The following is a 22,346-nucleotide window of genomic DNA, read 5'->3' as shown; positions in this document are numbered from 1 at the left end:
TAAAGTAATGAAGGCTTGATTTCAAGCACCAATGCAGAGAGAACCTCAGGTGTAGTGGTTAAACAGCACATTCCAATCTGGAGATGTGGACTGCAATTACAGTTGTAACTGATGCAGTTTTGTTTTTCGTTTTTTTTTTTTTTGTAAGAGACAACATTTTGTAAGAAACAACATTGTATAAAAAACATTTACAAGTATTATTAGGGAAACATCACTAGCAACTATGAGGTCTGTCTGTGACTCTAAGGTGCACTGCAGACAGACCACAAGGGGAACACTTTCCCTGTGTTAAAAATCAAGATCCGATGAAGACACTAACTTATTTATCCTCACATTGTGGTTAAAATAAAAACGCTTACCATAACCATCTAAAGTGTGTTATTTTCGAAAAGGGCTAACAAGTCACAATGCTTGTTAGACAGGTTAACTAATTGTTAAGCACCCGCATTTCAGGGCAAACCCCCTTCTGCTGTTTCTCTGATTCCGAATTGTAAAGCTGACAGTGTAATGTTTTAAGTATCTTTGGGTCACTACTTTGTCAAATTTGAAAAGGGGTATGGTTAACTGAAACCACATAGGCCTTTCTGGGGTGTTGTGTTGTGTGGCCTAAGAACCAGTTTTATGTCTACAGACAAGGTAGTCCGCCTGGAAAACACATTTATTTGGACTTCTGAAATCTGATCTCACAGAGACATTTTTTATAGATCGTCAAGACCACTAGCCCTGGATAGCCCTACATCAAAGCCCTAGCATAACCTACATTTGGGCACAAAAGGGTGCTGTGTCATCTGGTGAAATTAATTAATTTTTTTGAAACAGTCAAAGAATTACTTTAGGTTCCAGGAAATACAAGCGCTCTGATTCTTTCGTACATCTAACAAAGAACAATGGATATTTTATTTAAAAAAAATAGCCATTGTTAGTACTCGCTTGTCTCATACTCTGGAAACAGTTGACCTGGATTCTTGTTAAGGTGTCCCCACTTGACCAAATAGATCTCTGCTGTGTAGATCACTTTATTTCTATGCCTCACTGCTCTTATCTGTTATAACTTGGGGCATCCTCGATAGATTCACTTTGTATTATCTGACCCGTCCAAGTCTATTATGCCAACTTAATTAAGGGTACTTTATGACTATTTCCACAAAACTGTTCCAGCAGAGCAGTTCACCACAGTATATTGAGCTGCAAATCGTCTTGCAGAGCTTGTGTTGAACAAACCAGTACCTTCTCACTTGCCAATCAATGCGCTGTGAAGCAGCCGGATGGCAGCCTAGAGTGCTATGCAGCGACTGAAAAATAACTAATATACATTGCTGCATATTCCCATTCATATTTACTTTAGGTTGTGGTTTACAGAAGCACTTCCAAAATACAGATTTCCTCAAAAATGATACAGATGTACACTCGCCTGTATTTCCTGTCACAAAACATGCAAAAAAAGCAATTCCCTGTGGTTTCAGTGCCCTCATTGATATTATCATTTGTCTTGTGCTCCTGTGATATCAAGAGTGATGTTGTTAATTATGCCATTCCTGATTTCTTCAGTGTTTTTAGAGAAACAAACTTTATATAAAATTAGTGTAGCAATACTATGGCATGCACACATTCATTGTATTTTATTGTGAAGTACCTCTGTTAATATACAGATGTCCTCGCGCTCTACACACAGAAAGAAATGCATATGCTTTCCACCATCGCCAAACAGCTGAGCAAAACAGCAATCATTTGTAACTTCAGTCACACTCTCCCTGATGTTGATTGGCTATGTGATGTCATCAGTGTCATTTGTGATGTTATTTTTGACATCTAGCTTGAACCTTTTGTGAAGTGCTTCTGGATTTTTGTTCTGTCGCTAGCTATAACTCGGAAAGCTCATTGTTTTTTGAGTTTTGTATAGCTGAAGTTTTCAGTGCAATTTTATGCTTTTTTAATGTACATTATTTTGTGTTCTGAAGAGACAGCAATTCATAGAGTTTTCCTAATTAAAATTCCTGGGATTATGTTTATGAAAACCTTGGACCCCCTTCCAGCAGCACTGGTATGGACATTATTTAAGTGTTGCCAGGGTACGCACCTGCGACCCCTGGTTTTTCCCTTGCAACCCCAGGCACTGCCTTTTCAACCCCTGGCTTCCGAGGTGGCAAAAGCAGTGGCAAAAACACAGTGCCAGCACGTCGTTGTGAACACTGGTTGGGGCTCCTTTCTATTTGTTTTCGCATATTTTTGTATTATACTGATAGTGAAAAATGTTTAATTATTCACTATTAGTTTAATAAAAAATTGAATACAATTAGCTGGGTTAAACCCTCCCTCACAGCTAAGGTAAGCTAAAAAATGCTTTTAAATGTATGTTGTGTGCATGCTTGTGGGTGAGTGTGTTTAGATGAGCGAGTGTGCTTGTAAGTGCGAATTTGTGTATGCATGTGTGTGTGAGTGGAATTGAAGGTCAAACTGGGTGTGTGACGTCACGTCCGCTACCCCTGTCAAGTTGGGCGTTCATGTGCACAGGGTATTTAATCTTGCGCTGTCTACTGGTCATGGCGGTCAGCCTACCCAGCCGATACAGCACAGGGTGTGCCGCTTTCTTCTACTCGGCATTGCCTTCGGAAAAGCACATTTTTTTGTTTTCTTGAAAGTCACAGTTTTCGGTCTCTTTGTAAACTACTTGTGCTCTTCCAAATGTGCACTAAACGTGGTGCTTAAAAGCTCTGAGTTAAGTCTGTGGTTTCTGACTCACTTCCTCTGCATTTATGGGCTTGTGAACGTGTCTCAAAGTGAATGAAGTAGCTTTTAATACACTGAACAGTTGCAGTCGAATTACATTCACTCAAAGCAACACACATATGAGCTTGGGACTGAGACTTGAACCTGGAAGCTTGTGATTAAGTGCCACATGTGGAACCCCAGCCTTCCTATTGTTAAATTAATTTCATGAAGTCCTTCACACTGAGCTTGACTGGATGTTGGATAAGAAAAGGACACTGAAGATTTGGGGTACTCTTGAGAAAACTTGAGTGGAGATCTTAAGGGAGGTCATGCAGACTTGACTTAAGGTTCAATTTTTTTACATACCTGTGAGTATTTATGACAGGTACACAGTTTCGAGCTTGAAAAATATTTAATCAGCTGCATGGACAATGTATTTTTACTTCATTTCTACTTACCTAGATTTACCCACTTATGTAGATGTTAGGCCGATGTACTAGATGTAGTATTGATGTCATGCGACATAGTGAGGGTATACCTACGTGTGCTATTTAGTGGTGGTCAGATTAAATTAATAACAGATAACACCCCTGATGAATCGCCTGAATCAGTCTTCCAAAGAAATAATTTTAGGAAGTTCTTTTTCTTTTTTTTCTATCATTCTTTTAATGCTGTGGCAGAAAAGTGACACAGAAATATACCAAAGTTCACCCAGATGCCAGAACCTCATGTGCTATTGCACCTAGGTCATCTTGTACAGTTTTCCCAGTTTTTCCCTAACTATTTGGATATATTAAATGCCCGACCCTCCAGTCAAATGAAAACCATTGTTATAAATCAGCCAGTCAGAACAGCCCATAATAACACCATGCAGTAAATCAATGTTCATCATTAACCAGTGAACAATGTAATTTTGAAAATTATCATACGTAACACTTTTATTGATGACTTCAGTGCGAGTAGTTGAAGCTAGAGCGAGCGTAGTGTAATACAATATGCTGCCCTGGCAACAACTGAGTGAAATACAGATTGCATGATGAGACCGTAATGCATCATTTGCCATTAGTGGACTGGTAATAATTACCAGTTTCAAAGCGGCCCTCTTGGTAATCTGCCGCCACCGTTGTAGCGGCCCTTCTCATTGACATTATGATTTCACGGGCTGCCCTTCTGATCCTCAATATGTCGTTGATGGGAATACTAAAATGTAATCGTGAAAAACTATATGTATGTTGTACGCTCATTATAGAATGAAATACCATTTTCTCTGACTTGACGTTATGAACATAGAAGTATGGCAGAATTACGCCTGTTAGTGTTGCTAGGGATCATGGTGCTTTTTCAGTTGCTGATAGAACGAAACAAAATGAATTGCTTGCGTTTCTTTTGCAGCTCCGCGCGTATGAATGGAGACAGCGGCAATGCAAAAATCCAATTGGATTTCATTTTATGTCCTTGCTCAGGCCACCATCCCTGCCTGCATTCAGTAGCACATTATGCATACAGCAGTGGATCTGCTCAGATTCACGGTACTGCTTTTATGTTTTTGCTGTTGTTGTGAGACAAATCGTGGACCAAAAATGAACCGGTGGATCATATTTTAAATATTTTTCATAAGATTTTTCTTTAAGGCGTAAAGATTCAATTTCTGCAGGCGTGGGCCAAACCTATTATATTCTTATTTTGCTCAAATGCAAAATGCAGCTCTATAACACGTAGCAAACTACAGATGTTAGAATATCGTCTGACATAAATATCTTGCTCTAAACATCATTTACAAAAACATTGTCCCATTTGAGTTTAATAATCATAAATTTACAACCAATGGGACAACACTATTTTGAGTGATATTTAGAGCACTATAAGTATGGCTGTCATAAATACCTTGTCCTTAAATTCATCTACAAAAATATTGATGTTGATAATAGAAAATCTCCACCTATTGGGATTATAATTTTGTAAAGGATATTTAAGAAGAAATATTTATGTCAGATTATATTTCTGATCAAGGATATTCTGATATACAGCTACCAGGGACCTTATGTCTACCCTGCTCACCAAATTATAACTCAGTAGAATTTCCAAAGCAAATAATCATCAGAGTTTTTTCTTCGAGAAGAAAGGTAGAAACCTGAGTGAACTGGACACTGTAACAGTGATGTCAACAGTGTTTTCCCTGAATATCAGTCTGCTTTTTCACATTAAGCAAATGTTTGAAACCTAATTTCTGCATCTATTATCTAATCTTGTAAAGAGATTTATCCAAGAGCAGGATGCATTCAATGAGATTAGGAGCGCATTGTAAAGTAAATTACAGGTCAGGCCCGGAGTGCAGTACATAGTCAGGCCCGATTGTGTTGCAAGTGTGGCTTAATTTGTACTGTGGTTACGTCTGCTCTTCAGCAGATTCCAACCACTTTTGTTTTTGATCGTTTTTGATCTGCAAATTGTGGCTTTTGTGGAAATTGCTAGACTGATGTTAGCAGTATTTAGGCCTGTTTTTTTACCTTGATAAATGTCACTTGACAAGCGATAGCAATATCAGCATAATAGACAAAGGGGCCACCCAACAAAAAATTGTTATCTCTGTTCCCGAGTTTCTTCTTTACTTTCCTGTGTGGTGGCACATTTGCCACACCAGTGGCCCACTTGAAGAAGAAACCTGCATCATTATTTCGAGTGAAAAGATTAGTATTATATTTTGCAAACCTCTAATGCTAATGAGTGTTTTGTAAGCAATAATGAGAATGACTGAAGCAGTGAAAATAGTTAGAATTCAAGCATCAACTACTGTTTACTGCCTGCAATCGAAGGTTAGTGAGAGAGTAAACAGGAACACGATGCAGAGAAAGGGTTTCATGTGGCTCCTTTAACTGCTTGTGAAGAGTCAGATTTGGAGGATGGGTGCTAAAGCCTTATAATCAACATGTTTTTGGGTGTTAACAGCTGTCGACTGCCTGACACCTTCTTTCTAGGCCCTTGCTTTTGGCTCTGGCCCTTAATTGCAGGGCGGACAATTGATAGCCTTTAACACCCTCAGTGGAGGGCATTAACAGTTTTTACCACTCTAAGCATGGACAGTAGCATATAAATGTATTGATGTGATTTTTTTCTCACACCACTTTCAAGTGTCCCCTAGTTAATTTCTTCGTTTCTGTTTAGTTATTGGAATTTTATAAATTTTTTTGTAAACAGACCTTTTTATTTTCAATTGACATGAGTACCGGACCCATGATCTCTCAAAGTACAGTAGGATTTGTTTGTAAAGTGAAGGCCCCCGCGCATTAGTCAGTGTAAGCTGTCATCTTATTAGAGTCATTGAGAACCCCCTTGTACACAGCCTGTTTTTTTAGCATGGCACCATATCTCATGATCCTTTTCTGGTCCTGTCACCCTGCTTCCTGCATGATATCTGCTGACTCATCACCTGCACACTCAAGGCTCCTGAACATAGAGGGTATCTACACACATGGCCACGCAAAGAAAGGCGTGTTGTTCAGAGACTTCCATGAACGTCTACCTTTTATAAATATTATAGCCTACATCATTAACTACCATCTTTCATCTGCATTCATCTGTGACCTGCAGTCTTTTTCGGATTAATGAACACACTCATGTGCACTGCTCTTTACAATGTGTAGACATCTAAGCCAGGAAGCAGGAGATGTTCACAATGGAAAGCATCCTTTTACCTACCATAGGTGTTAGTCAGGACCAAAATAGAATGCCATTCAGATCCACTGATTTTGCAGATCCACTAGGTTGCTGTCCATTTTAGTCCACCATAGAAGGAACAAAATAAACCAACACAATAAGAATGATGACTGTGCTGCATTGAACAAGAAATCCTAAAATTGGTGGAGTATTCTCTGCTTAGGGATATGGTGTTTTTGATGACCACTCCATTCTAGGGCTAGGTGCTGTTCTTTATCTGCATAAATGGTTCTTCTATCTTGCCTAATAATGTGAAGCATTATGAGATGATGCGATGACAGCGTTTTCCAAAGTGGTAGTCGCCATTTTCTCTTTGAGAGAAATACAGTGACTTCTGGTTGGCAAAACTTGGCAGCCAGGCGTGCTGGCCACGAGCCAGACTTTTGGCTCACAAAGTTCTTCTCCAAGGATGTCTTAAATAAAGCAGGATCATGTGATACCTTGCATTCATTGTAAGCGTCTTCACAAAACAAGGGACACATGCAGCTGGTCTATGCAGTGGTGTTTTTAAATGTGTTTGCGAGGGTCAGACTGTGTATGTTTTTCATTGAGAATACGTTACAGTCGATAATATTGTTTTCTTCAGAATATTTATTTTCATACAGATTATTAACCCTTTTTAATAGGTGCAGTGTCAAGGACTTTACTAGTTGCATCTGTTCCATTTCTTTTGTTTGTCGCACATCTATCTCACAGAAAAAGCATGTTTCCCCTTAGTAAAAATCTCCACAGCTTTACACTTTGAGATTTTCTGTAATTTGCCTTTTCTAATTGGAACTGTAACAATCCAGTGGAAGCTGATAATATCAAATGCACTAAATCATTTGATTACCTGTACCAAAATCACCTCATTTTTTTGTGCAAGAGCAGTGGAATAGTAAATGTATGGCAAATATACGGTATGGCAAGTGTGACAACATTCTGCGAAGTATAGGCAGACAAATGTACAACATTTCAGTATGTTCAGGTTGATTTTAAGAATGCAAAGAATGAATCTTAATTATGCATCTTATTCTGAAACAGTTATTATTTTAGCTAACGTATTAAATGTTTTGATTAACATAAAAAGTTAAAAGTAAAAGCAACAACTATAAATCTTTGATAAAACACACAGTGATTAAAAATTGATGTTGCCATTGTATTCTTTTCCAGGTAAAGAAGAGCCCAGCAGCTACACGTGTACAACTTGTAAACAGCCATTCAACAGTGCATGGTTTCTCCTGCAACATGCCCAGAACACCCACGGCTTCAGAATCTACCTGGAAAGTGATCACGGCAGCCCCTTGACACCGCGGGTAGGCATCCCATCAGGACTGGGTGCAGAATGTCCCCCACAGCCACCACTCCATGGAATTCACGTTGCAGACAATAATCCCTTTAACCTGCTGAGAATACCTGGATCAGTGTCGCGAGAGGTTTCTGGTCTAGGGGAAGGCCGCTTTCCACCCACGCCTCCTTTGTTTAGTCCGCCTCCAAGGCATCACATAGATCCACATCGCATAGAACGTCTCGGTGCAGAAGAGATGGCTCTTGCTACCCATCACCCTAGTGCCTTTGACAGGGTGCTGCGACTGAACCCACTGGCCATGGAGCCACCAGCTATGGATTTTTCCAGGAGACTTAGAGAGTTGGCTGGGAACACCTCTGGTTCCAGTCCACCGTTATCTCCCAACCGGCCCAGTCCTATGCAAAGGTTACTGCAACCATTCCAGCCAGGCAGCAAGCCTCCCTTTTTGGCAACACCTCCCCTTCCTCCTCTTCAGTCAGTTCCCCCACCTTCCCAGCCACCGTTAAAATCTAAATCTTGCGAGTTCTGTGGCAAGACATTCAAATTTCAGAGTAATTTGGTAGTACATCGTAGAAGCCACACTGGTGAGAAACCCTACAAGTGCAACCTTTGCGACCATGCATGTACGCAAGCCAGCAAACTAAAACGCCATATGAAAACACACATGCACAAATCCTCCCCCATGACAGTTAAATCAGATGACGGTCTCTCCACAGCCAGCTCTCCAGAGCCTGGAACAAGTGACCATGCTGGCAGTGCAAGCAGCGCTCTTAAGTCTGTAGTAGCCAAGTTCAAGAGTGAACATGATCCCAATATGATTCCAGAAAATGGGGACGAGGAGGAAGAGGAGGAGGAGGAGGAGGAAGAAGAGGAGGAGGAAGAGGAAGAGGAGGAGGAGGACTTGAATGAGAGTGACAGTAGGCACGATTATAGTTTTGGTATTAATCTAGAAGCTGCCCGCCACCATGAAAATAACTCCAGGACTGGTGAGGAGAACCGCTCCATGCCAGACATCATGCAAGGCATGAGCCTGAGCGTCATGCACCACTTCAGCGAGGCCTTTCACCAGGTGCTGGCTGAAAAACATAAAAGGGGTCATTTGTCTGAAACTGAAGTCCACAGAGACACTTGTGATGAAGATTCTGTGGCTGGAGAATCTGATCGTATTGACGATGGCACTGTTAACGGGAGAGGCTGCTCACCTGGTGAATCGGCCTCTGGAGGTTTATCAAAAAAACTGCTGTTAGGTAGTCCCAGCTCCCTGAGCCCCTTCTCCAAACGCATTAAACTTGAGAAGGAATTTGACCTGCCTGCTTCAGCAATGCCTAACACAGAAAATGTTTACTCCCAGTGGCTGGCTGGCTACGCAGCATCCAGGCAGCTCAAAGATCCATTCCTCACCTTTGGAGACTCCAGACAATCGCCTTTTGCCTCCTCCTCTGAGCACTCGTCAGAAAACGGGAGCTTACGTTTCTCCACGCCTCCAGGAGAGATGGACGGAGGGATTTCAGGCCGCAGTGGCACAGGAAGTGGAGGAAGCACCCCACACATTAGCGGCCCCGGCCCTGGCAGGCCGAGCTCAAAAGAGGGCAAGCGCAGCGACACTTGTGAGTACTGTGGGAAAATCTTCAAGAACTGTAGTAACCTCACTGTTCACAGGAGGAGCCACACGGGTGAAAGGCCATACAAGTGTGAGCTTTGCAACTACGCCTGCGCCCAGAGTAGCAAACTCACCCGGCACATGAAAACACATGGTCAGGTGGGGAAGGACGTTTACAAATGTGAAATTTGTCAGATGCCTTTTAGCGTGTACAGTACCCTGGAGAAACACATGAAAAAATGGCACAGTGATCGAGTCTTGAATAATGATATAAAAACTGAATAGAGGTATATTAATACCCCCAATCGGTCCCCTGTAGATTTTTTCTAGTGCCCTGTGATTTAAAATAATAAAAGATAAGGATATAAGACAGTGCTTTTCACCAGCACACATTTTTTTTTCTTTTTTACCCTCACCGTTTCAGTGCATGATCTGTATTGGGGCAATACTATTGCATTTTACGCAAACATTCAAGCCTTTCTCTTGTGCAATAATTTACATGTTGTGTATGTTGTCTTTTTGTTTTTGTTTTTTGTTTTTTTAGTTAGACGGCATGTATGGTATGCTATGACTATTTTTAAATTGCCCTACCTCCCACCCCCAGTTAATTTAATGGAAAACATGTTGCTGTTTCCAGTTCCCTTCTGATAAACGACCATGCTGCATAGTTCTGTCATACATATCATGTACAGTTTTGTTTTTGTGTCTCACGGAGGAACAGAGTTTTTTGGGTTAACTCTCTACAGACAGGAGGGCAAGGACAGGCAATACATCTTGAGCCTCCTTTCCAGTCTGTAAAAGGTTAACTATGTCCATAGGGCTCATATTAGAAACAGTAAAAGCCCTAAAATTTAGAACGAAACATTAATTTATCATACCATTTGGTTTAAAAAATATCTTTGTGCCTTCTGTCTAAGTGAACCATATCGATGGTTCGTTCTAATTCTTGGATACTTGTAACTCAAAGCAGTAGTTCCAGGCATGAGGTCCTTAAGCACCTAGCCTGTGATTGGCCCAATACTTATTACCCCCACCACCACGCCCCCAACAACAGCTACCTAAAAGTATGACCCAGTGATTTCCAGATCTCATTACTCGAATGAGAAATTAAAAGTTTCTAAAACGAAAACTGATTATATCAGTATAAATAAATGCCTTTGTAACCCTGATAAAACCGAATGGTAAACTGAGGGTTTCATTTTTTGAACCCCACACCCCTCAAAATTAAAAGCTTTTCTTAAAAAACAAACCGAACATACTAATTGTTTTGCCATTGAAGGTACCCCCGTCAAACGAAACAGCGTTCGATGCACTTATTCATTAGATTTACAATTAATCTCAGTGGTTGAGATGGTTCTTCGGCCACGGAAAGATAGGCAGTGATATTTTACAAAGTGTAACGAAAAGGAAAAGAAGTGTATTTATGGCTCATTAGCACAACGAGGTGAACTTTGTCACTGAAAACCACACGAGGTATTTAAGCTCCTATTCTCATGGCGGAGAATAGGTTTCATCTCCCGAATCTTGCCTCATAATGTGATCCTCAGAACAGTAGACAGGAAGAAAGTGACAAAGAGAAATCACTTCCGGGTCAATAGAGGGCCTGAGCTCCATACAGGCAGCATTTCACTGTTACTCGGGTTTGCTGTGTTATTTGTGTAACGCAATAAAAGCATGTGTTGTTTTATTAAGTGAACATCCACCCCAGAATGGTGTTCAAAAAGCACTTGACTCTGCCTCTGATAAGTGTATCAATTTTGTTTGTTTAATTCAGAGGTACAGAGGTTGAGTAAAAAAGAGACAGATCAGATAGGATATTTGCCTGCATTGTACAATTTTCCTAGTTTACAGGCCTTTCAATAAGGGAAACATTGTACAAAAGCTAAACTAATTAGCACGATCTTGATACAAATAGACATGCATATACGAACATTTGCTATATTAGAAATGGCACAAGTAATTCCTAGTAACGGGTTACCTAAAATCCAACCGAAAATCCAGTTCTTGACATCCTGCAAACTTATCACACACACAAAACGCACAGACTCATTGTACATTATATATATATATATACACACACACCCTTGCATGTATACATTGATATACTTGCAGATATGCATTTTTACATGTTTAAATGTGTATTTATGCATCCATATTTTTAGTACATGCTTACACAGATGTATAAACATACATATGGACATGGATGTGAACATGCAACCATATGTCTTGTACATATGCATACATTGGTGTGATATATATGAAAATGTATATCTAAATTTATATTTTTAGTAATTCTATGCAATCTGAGAATACATGCTGTACATATATCAGACAACATACAGAAACATTGGTGCACTGTGAATCATCATGAATGCTGATCACCTTATACCATTTTCCAGCTCACTCACTGAGAAAGCATGAAATCTTTTTGGGGGATTTTTAAGTGAAAATTGGCCTTAGCTGTTTTTTTAAAAACTAATTTAAAGACAATTTAGGCTTAGGAAAACTCAGCAATCCTTTTTTTGGTGTGCCACTGAAACCTTTGATGAGACTGATTGGCCACTTTCTACAAGACATTTTAGATGACACCTCATTTTTGTAGTTAAATATCTTACTATTGCTATAGCATCACGTGTCTGGGCCTAACTCGTCTACAGGGCAGTCACTGTAATATCAAATTTATTTACCTACTTAGTGATTCAGTGAACAGGGCACATGATGGCATTTTCGGGATTGAATCATGACAGTTATGCCTTCCTATATTGCACTTACTACTAGACCTGCAGTAAGTGTAAATAACACGTGTTAGTAACAGCCTGACTCAACAGCAATTTATGAACGGATCAAACTCAGCAGCAATTGATGAACTGTAGAACAGACCAATGTCTTGTAGGTAACTAAGATCATTTCAGCAGGTGGGATCCATTGCATAATGTACTGAGCTACATTGCAAGCTTCGAACTTCTCCAGTGGCTGAGCTGATTTAAGATATACATAACTGAAGTGTCAATAAATCACCTTATCGTTAGCAGTTATACCCCACCTGCTTTCACACACCTTTATTACCACAATGCAAAAGTCAAATTGAAAGCTACAATCATAGTACAGGCTAAACCTGGTCCCGTTAAATTAACTGTAGGAAACAACTGGCCCCATAACCACAACCATAACCCGGTTTAATGAATTAGTAGCTCACTGTACTGTGTGGTCTGGTAAAATATCATCTGCAAGGAAATGACAGCACATAATAAATCATATTTACAGATTCACAGAGACTAATATGCTGTTTTTTATCATTGTTGAGGGATGACTTGAGGATTCTATTGTGAGGGTCATGACCCCGCCCCACTCTGAACAGTGGTAACACAGGGCACTTGGTGCATCTGTATACAGTGCACATGCAGATAGAGAGAGTGCACTACCATTGTTGATTGTAGAGCAAAGCCTCAAGTGGGTCATGCTGCCCCTCCTACACTCAACAGTTGTAATAAATTGCGTTTTACTTTCAGCACATCTGCATATATTGTTTATGTCTGCTGGTAAATGTTATAAACAAAAGCGTGTAATCAAAAGCAGGTCATAGCCTGATTGATAGGCTTTGTGAGAATAAGCTCAGTTCTTTTCATTGTACAGTGATTCTAACATGGGCTTTGTGAAGAAACATAGCTAGATCCACTAGATGTTCCATCGCTAGATTCTGCACATCTACTGTGTCAATGACATGCTCCTTTGCACCATAGTCATGTTTGAATGTTATCCATTTTTATCTTTGCTGTTGTGTATATAGTATATATGCAGATGTGCAGTGCAATATACTAATTATTACCATCGTTGCGTGTGGGGATGTGCCATGACTCACAATACGCAACGCCTCAAATGAGTCATGAATCTCTTCTCTGAACAATGATAATAATTAGCATGTTATATCCTGAGCTTCTGCAGATATGATTTATGCCAGTGCATTTTTCATGTGTATTTGTTGTAACACAATATATACATAACTAAACCAGAATACAAGGGGTAAATTACTTTAGTAAGGTACGATAACATTGGAAAGTCCTTGTGACTACTCGGAGAGTTGTTTCTATACATAAAGTAATTGTTACATGCACTCTTCGATGTATCAATGCTTGTTTCGTAGTACAGTTGCTCTTAATAACTCATGGGCCATATTTATTTTCACTGCTATGCATATATATACAAATATATATGTCTGTGTGTGTGTGTGTGTGTTTGCATATATATATTTGCCATTTACACACACACGCAGTGCAGTATTTATTTTCCCCTGCATTTTTTGTTGTTGTTATCGCTAAGATTTCAAACATTATATGAGAACAGTGTATCTGTAGACAGTTATAATGTTACAAGAACACAGTGGAATATATTTAAGCCGATAAATATTTCCCGTGCCTCATATTCGCACCTCTCTCCAACAGTGATTTTGTAGGTGCATAATTAGTTTGATGCTACAACTCGTCTGCATTATGTCCTCATTCCTCTCAGTGTCCACTGAGGCGAAAAAAAAATCATACTTCTATTCTTGATTCTGTATAATACATACACATTTAAGTATAAAAGCACAAGCAGTTGCTTAGAATAATTGTACATCTTTCAGTCATGGTGTTTGCACCTAATGTGCTGCTAACCATTATTATTCATACAGTGCATAGGACAGTGATGACATATGATTATCATCCAGACTTGCTAGCCTAGGCAAACTTATCTTGGTGCTGTGTCTGTTTGTTCCCCACTTCTTCTTTGGTTCGTACCTTTTCTGTACCTCCTAGTTTTGTGCAGCACATTCAAAAAAAGAAATCACAACTAAAGTGATCTGATCAGTAAAATTATTTGTTGAGACATAAACTTGAAATGATCTAGCTATATAAACAACTCGAGAGGCAAACTTGCTGTCTCGCCCGCTTGGCCTCTCGAGTGCTCCCCTTCATTGTGGGAGTCTCTTCATCTCGCTGATTTGCTACTATAAGCAACAAAATACAAAACCCAAGCACTGTATTTTCAGTCTACACAAATTAGCACGATTCTTGGTAGTTCACTCCATGTTGCTTCATGCAGTTCCTGCAGATTGCTTGTCACACCTATAATATAACTTATTTGATTATTGATCGCTTAAAATCAGTCTTTCCCAGCGTTCGTTTGAGACCATGTGATCTCACTTCCTAAAATGTCGTAAAAATTCAACATGATGAAGTTAGAATACAAAGAGGTGTTATTATCTTAAACACAAAAACACAGTTCAGTGCCTGCTTTGTGACGAAGGTGTAAAGCAAAGACCGAATATCAAACTCATTTTGGCTCTGTCAAAGCCATTGATTGACAAGCTGCCGCACCAGTAGCAACAGGCGTTTTTCTTTAAGCCAAGTCTTCTATTTCAAATGAAAAGCCTGCCTACGTTCGGCCTTTTTATTCCTTGAATTCGTTCATTTGCAGTCTGCGCGTATAGGCCCATGGCTACTCGCCACTAAATAGCCTATGTTTTAAACAGTATTTTAATCCCAAGTAAACGTTATTATTAATATGAGTTTGTATACCCGTGTAGTAGTGTTGCTAACTGAGAAAAAAGTTCCACTAAAAAAGAACACTTTGCATTCTTGGTTTCCTATCATTTCAGTACTAATCCACAACGCTGTTTTGCGGTAAAATGCAATTATATTGTCTTGATATCACTAGCTAAAACAGCAATCGTCTTTTCAAAAGATTGCAGTGGTACACCCAGAGCAAATCCAGACACTTTGAGGAGGTTGTTAGCAGTCCCCTCATGCACCACAAGCTTGGAGGCACCGGATTTCCGGTAGAAGCACACAAAAACACCATTGTAATGTCAGTTCACCAAGGGTACCAAAATCCAAGGCCGGCCTCTCCTAAAGCATCGGATGTTGCTGTTTGCTGAATGTGATACAGCATGGATAGAAAATGTGATCGGTTCTCTAGGCAGGGGCCTTATCCTCACCAGGGTACACTGCCCCAAATAACTAATAAAGTAAAATAAGGCTGAAAAATTGCAGTAGAATGTCAACAAATGCTGCCTTATCAAAAGAGAATGATGCAACTAAGAGACAGATGTGTTTGTGAGTCTGAAACACAAAGTAGAAGTCATTCTGAATAGAAACTAATGCGAAATATATATAGTACGTGCCAGGAAAGGGAGAGACTGTCTGCCTTACTTATTGTAGTGTAACCTAACACCATGTCACTCAGTAGCGTAATACACGTGATTGTGCACACAAAGCTGAAGGCATTTTTATATAGAATCCAATATTCCCAGGTCAGTAAAGAAAGGAGCACGGGCTACTCGCCAAGCCTCTGCCCATCATGATCTGCGTGACCTTCATTCACTGAGCAGTGAACATTAAATTACAGGCACCCGAACATACAAGAATGCCCCTTGTCCTTGTTTGTGTATGTATATGTTTGTGTCTGTCTCTCTCTCTCTCTCTCGCTCTCTCTCTCTAATAAATATAATTTTACTGAACTGCAACATGAAATATATATTTCACTTCAGTAGTAAAATATAGACTAACGCTTACACAGAAAACGTCTCCTAGCAAAATAGCAGAATATTTAAGTACTAAAATCCAACTTAGTGCAACTAAAAAGAGCATAAATAAAAGCAAATCACAATTCTTGCACCTCCCATGTAAGAAGCATACAAAAATACACCCCGCCCCCGCAAAATCCACACACTCTGCTTTGACAATATTTTGAAACCTATGGTTGCTGTTAATCTTTAGAAGTTAGGTGAAAAAGAGGACAGCGTTGAAACTTTAGCTCTATGATAATGTCTTCTGAACTTACTCCTTTCAATCTTTGCAGAGCAGAAACCAAGGCACTTACCTTAATTAGTTAGTAATCATTTGTATGATAAACCCTGATCATTGTTGTAGAGTGTGTTTCAAATATTCACTCAAAATGTGCTCTTACAGTGACTTAGCTATAAACATCTGGCTATTACTCCAAACCTAGCACCCCTTGTACTTGTATCAGCTGTGTGTCTCTGCTACATCTCTTTTGAAGATATGCACTGCATTTACTTTTATTTTATGTTATATGTTGTGTTTTTTAATACCATATTTGACTAGAAGGTGCATAAAACGCAAGCAAAAGTGATATTACAGATAGGGAAATGTCAGGCTTAACCCTTCCATAAACTCTTTCTCAAAACGCAGAAACATTGTTTGTGAGGGTGAGCACTTGATGCCTGTTTTCTGTATTTTTAATGCCCATTTATATGAGAGTAAGGAGGACCATATCTCAGTATCTCATCCCTGCTGCTTACTAAATGAGTTATGCCGATACTCATAAGGAGTGAGAATAAAGAGCATCTCCCTGTACTCTTTGTCTGTAGAATTACTATATATATATATATATATATATATATATATATATATATATATATTTGTATATATATATTCACATGTGTGTTATGCAATGCTATAGTAGATTCATTTAATCCCCTAACGTCAATAAGCTTTGTTTGAAACATGAAGAGGCTCATACATGGTAACAGCCAAGATTTTTCTCAATACCTACATTTACTGGGGTGAAGTATATAATTTCATCTCACAAATCATATATATATATATATATATATATATATATATATATTTTCACACATATACAGCTCAGGGATTTCCAGTGACTGATTTTACACTTCATAATTCACTGGATGATTTAGGGACTTTGAGATGGAGCTCATGAGAAAAGTATGCTTTTTCTTTTTATTCTACCATCATCTTATTTTATTGCTTTTTAAAAAAGCTTTGTTTTTGTATTGTTGGTGACTCAGTTTTGATCTGGGGTTTAACTACAACATGACCCACAACATGTCAATAATATCATTAGGAGTTTATGTGATTAACTACTCCACATATCATAGAATACTCAATAATAATCCGTATATTGTCAAATAGAGATACGCTGGTGTGTTGGAGTACACACACACAACACACACACTTGCTTATGTGAATTACTTTTTTTACCTTGGGATGAAGCCATTTTAAAGCTGCTCATCAAATTTATTATAATAATGTGAATGGAAATTAATTACACTTGACGTAAATACAATAAATAGTGTTTTTCTTCAACAGTTCAATGATACATATAAATAATACATTTACCTTTTTTTTTGTAATTGCATCATTATATTTAAGGGAACTGTATTATATGGTTCCATTGTCTTAGAGGTATCTCATTTGTTATTCATGCAAGAAAAAAGAAATATAAGCCCAGCACGGAGATGTTAAGATTTTTAAAATTGCAGCTCTTTGGGTAGTATATAAGGTATCAGGAGAGAGGCTTAGGTTCTATAGTACATAAAATAGGAAAGATACGCACACTTATGTCAGGTGTAAGCTACATAGAGGGTCTTTTTTCTGGACCTCTTGAGTGATATTTGGAGTACATGTTCACTTAGCTTAGGCACTACAGTATTTATGTTGAAATTGTACCTTTCTCTGTTGTGAGGTCTCTGAAAAGGGGCATGCCTTTTTGGCAGTGAATAGAAAATACACAAGCTGCCAAGGTATATATTTTTATTTGGCAGGATAATAAAGTAAACATTATTTGTATGTTTCAAAACATTGGCACTGTTCAGAAAAAAAGCCATGAAATGGCTGTTTTTGGGGGCACAATACTGCGAATGTCACGCTGATAGCCATCACAGAGGCTTGTGCATTTTTCATTGTTTTAATGTTATTTCCTCAGTTCCTTTCTCCTTGCTGCCATACTGTGTCCAGTGATCCAGGATAATGTTGTTGGTTCATTCTTTAGTGTGCATTTTGTCTCTTTCTTTCACACCACATTCCAACATATTATTTTCTTATGCAGTAAATTCGAAACATTGTAGAAATAAAGGTTTCTGCAGTTCTTTTCATGCCAAAATCTAAATGGTGCTCTATATTTAGATTGGAAAGAATTTCATATGCAAAGCATATAAAAAGAGAAAGCCCGTTTTACTCAATATCCTTTTGTAAATGGCAATGCAGAATATTTTGTTATTGGCCTTTTATATTCCTGTATTGAAAGCTGTGTGTCATAACTTGAAATTTTACCTTTTACTATAGGATTCACTATTTATTGTTGCTTTTGTGCTCTGTTCAGAACAGGTGCACGTAATTGGATTTTTTTGTTTTATTTCATTGGGGTCTTCTTTTTTACTATTATTTGGATGACCAGAGGTCATTACGAGCATTTTTTAAATGTATTTGTTTCTGCTCCTTGTCAAGTTTTATTGGATAAACCACTGTCTGTGTTTTTGGCAGTTGTCTGCATTATCCTGTTCATACACCCATTTTGTCCCTTTTATTGAAAAAATAAAAACAAATTAAAATTCACGATAAAAGACTCTTGTGTCCTTATTTGACACATTCTTCAAATTCTATAAGTTAGTAAATCATAGCTCAACCTTATTCCATTTTGCCTCAATATTGAATGGTAGGCTTTTTGTGCATGTGTTAACGTCCGGAAGTAGTGCCACCTTAAAAAACAGGATCCCATAACAAACACCCAACAAGACTAGCTTCTAGTTGTTTTAGCAATATCATTGTTATAACCCTAAGTTGGTAGATGTGATAAATGCCCTGTCTTAAGGTTACAGGCTGCATTGCAAACAGTAATACCAATATTTTAACCCTTTCTCAAGGGTATAATTAAACTCTAAAAATGAACATGACTTTACGAAATAATCCCCCACTGCCTAGCCCTCAGACCCTCAAGAAAACGCGCAATATAGTTGAAGCTTGGGAAAAGACAATTCCTGCTGCATTTTAGGATCAGTTGATAGTTTTGACTCCCAAGCACTTGCTTGCAGTTCAGCCACTGCTGCCTGCTTTTCACCCACTCCTGACCACACTTCAGGCTACCTCGTTTGTATTGTGCATACTTTTATACAACATATATGGATATCTTGTTATGAACGTATTACATTTCAAGTCCATTTTCATTTTTAACCTTTCTTGTGTTCTGATTGTGCTTTCTGTTTTTTTTTTAATAAACACTGCATGTTGTGGCATCCTTATGGTTTAAGAAAACATACCTCTGTGATAGTGCTTTTCGTTCCAAATACCTCTGATTGACTAGCTGCCAAACTTCACCCCCTCTATCACTGTAAAAGGCTGACACTGTTATTACACCCTCTTGCCATTTGCATAGCTTGTTACCCTTTTATATCCAGTGTCTTCCAGGGAGTATTTTTTTTTACTAAGAGTGTGATTTGTATCCCTTTTTTCTAGGGGGAAAATACAGCATCTTTAAATCTAAGAACAGAACAATCAAATATATATGGCAAGAAGTCTGAACAGATATGCAAAAGTGTTAAAAAGTATACCTACTAATTATGGGCAGGAATAAGTAAGAGGCATAGCTCTCATCGAGAAGATGTCAGAAGATGGAGAAGAAGATGAACGTGCTGAATCAAGCAGTCCAGGTGCCTGCAAACAAGACACAATTGAGATGCAGCCTGTTCTGTGATTCCTAGCCTTACCTTTCAGCCCACTGTACCAGACAGAAGTACTCGAAGCACTTTGCCTCTCCATAATATTACAACTTATGATCTTTCGCCATTAAATGTTGATTAAAAACACTCAAAAACCTTTCAATTAAAAACAAGTTCATGTGGTGGAATTTCCCTCTGTTACTAATTTAATGGAAGTGGTTAGTAGTACAGAGTTTAGAAACTCAGCGGAAGACTTTTTTTTGAAAAAAAAATATCTGTTATGTGTCAATGGAGTTGTCGCAGCAGTTTATTTGCATTCTAATATCTTTTTTTCAATTTATTAATCTAATGCTAAATCAGAAAAAGATAAAAGAGACAATGGATACAAGGACACAATATAATTTGATGAATTGCTTATGTTACATGAAACTGAAACAAAATGAATTTGGTATGCTAGTGTGTCACAATTTTAGAACCCTGTTGTGGGCTTCTCGGTCCTAAGAAAATGGCGGCCCTGCAGTGCTGTTATTTCCAATGGTGCTTAGGCTGGACATTGAGTTTGTAGAGGGCCATGACTTACAGCTGCATTATTGCTGATAACCTCTGCCCGTGTTGTGTCGGACCCGAAGAAGCCCTGCTTTCAGAGATAACGTACAGCATTGTCTCAACGACTGGAGATTTATAAAAACGAGTCAACAAGGACATAACTTACGGATGACAACATGTAGCCGGAGCACTAAAAGAAAAAGAATAGTAATACAAAATGTGACATTTTCTAACAGTGTGATAAATTAATGGTGGTATAAAACCATGAACCATTGAGGCCTTTTCAAGTTTGTTAGGATTCTGAACCAGATTTATATGGCATCCATAATGTGTTCTTAAGCTGCTGTAAAATTCCATGCAAGCATGACCCAGTGTCCTGAAAACTTTTATAGATATATTTCAATGTGGAAAGATGTCGAAATGAAAAGAAAAACAGATATATATGTGGGTTACATTCAAGTGTCCATTGTTAGATTTTTTCAAGGCCTACTGTATAAAGTTTAAGTACAGAAGCATTGTCACTGTATAGTCATTGTTGTTAATATGATTTAAGTGTAATGATTTATGTAATAATAATTGAGATGCTGACTGGAACAAGGCCCAGAATTTAGGCTTCTGACGGATTCCTATTTATAAACTTCTCTGAGATTAATAAATCCTGAGGCAAGACATACAATGTCACTGCTTGATGTTCCCAAGACTAGGCACTGTATGAACAAGCTGTTGGGTACTGGGAGGGTTCCCCTTTTGCTGCCTAGTGTTGGTTTTGCGAATGGACTGCGAAGCAAAGCTGATCAGCCACCCCATAATCTACACTCAATAGCTGGGTCCTGGTACCACATGCAGCTGCACTTAAAGAACCCAGAAGCTTACTCCAAAGCCTTTAGGGATTTTGAATTCCGAGAGGCTTTTAAAAAGTTTTTATTTAAATCCCTTGGGGGTGGGAAATAAACTCCCCCACTCTAGTGCAGTGGAGCAGTTCCTTGCCATTCCCCGGCGTGACAGCACACTGTATGCAGAATAGTATGTCCGCAAGCGATCCACTGATCCAGCAATCAGAGAGGCCGCATGCCCACCAGTGCTTTTCACTGTGGGATCGCCGAAGCAGGGTTCCTCTTGGTGCAGAGTTTGCACAGTCTTGCACATCGCAGGAAGACCACCAGCTCTTATTTTAATAGCCCCCTCCCCGCCCAAAATAGGTTGAAAACATTTGTGTGAATATGATGTAAAATGTTCTTATATACTGCAAGTATATTCTAAGAATCGTTGTTTCTACACATAATACACTTGCCTTTAAAAAGGTGGTAAAGCTAAGAAAAGGAACTTGAAACAATAAACGTTGGAGCGCTCAGCTTTGTTTGTCCTTTTTTCTGTTGTGCGTACAAAGAAATACAGCCAATAAATGTGTTTTGCTCACTTTGCCTCTATTGGTGCTCTGGCGAGTCCTCATTTGACAAAAGAAAGGTGTTTACATTTCCTGGCTCTGAGAGGGCAGATCACAGACAAAAATAAGTAAGCATTTTGTGTGGATGACCCTCCATAGGTAAACAACGGTACTCATTGTTGGAGAAATCACTTGAATGCTGAGGGTGGTTTGACTGCTATTTCTAGGAATTTTGCTGAGTACTAAAGCAGGACATGCATCCGATAATGATTGCATGTATCTCAGCACCATCAAAGGCCCTAGTTTTGTACTTGAACAGGTTGACGATAACTGTCAAAGGCAAACAAAAGGTCAAAACCCTAAAATCACTGGGGGTAATTCACTCTTTAAGACTCAGAGAAAAGTTGGCAAGTTTTACTGGACTAGACCCTTGCATTCTTTCCTTTCTTCAACTACCAGTGCTTCGAAATCCAATTTAATGGGGCATTTATGTTACGTACTAAACACAACCACTCAGTTTCATGTTATATCCATTTTCATTATCCTATGAGCTCTTGGAAGAATTGCACATGCTTTTAATTTTTACCCTATTAACATTCATGTCATACACATCAACATTGCCTTTTTATGCAACAGGACCCTTTTCCTGGAA

The 22,346-nt window shown here is 38.8% G+C and overlaps 1 protein-coding gene across 5 annotated transcripts in view; it reads left to right on the top strand.

The window, feature by feature from the left end:
• The window catches only part of BCL11A (BCL11 transcription factor A), a 134,815-nt gene extending 113,154 nt beyond the window's left edge, over positions 1-21,661 (top strand). For 2 of the 5 annotated variants that reach the window (XM_069234374.1, XM_069234376.1), the window contains exons 3-4: positions 7,576-9,598; positions 19,562-21,661. In XM_069234374.1, coding sequence (XP_069090475.1) covers positions 7,576-9,596 — 2,021 coding nt within the window. In that variant the 3' untranslated portion in view covers positions 9,597-9,598; positions 19,562-21,661. The remainder of the gene's footprint in view (positions 1-7,575; positions 9,599-19,561) is intronic. The other 3 variants (XM_069234377.1, XM_069234378.1, XM_069234375.1) reach the window with 2 other exon arrangements.
• Positions 21,662-22,346: the final 685 nt, after the last annotated feature.

The sequence above is a fragment of the Pleurodeles waltl genome, chromosome 5 (genome assembly GCF_031143425.1).
Source record: "Pleurodeles waltl isolate 20211129_DDA chromosome 5, aPleWal1.hap1.20221129, whole genome shotgun sequence".
In the NCBI taxonomy this organism is placed as follows: domain Eukaryota; kingdom Metazoa; phylum Chordata; class Amphibia; order Caudata; family Salamandridae; genus Pleurodeles; species Pleurodeles waltl.
This window is presented reverse-complemented; position numbering and strand designations above follow the sequence as displayed.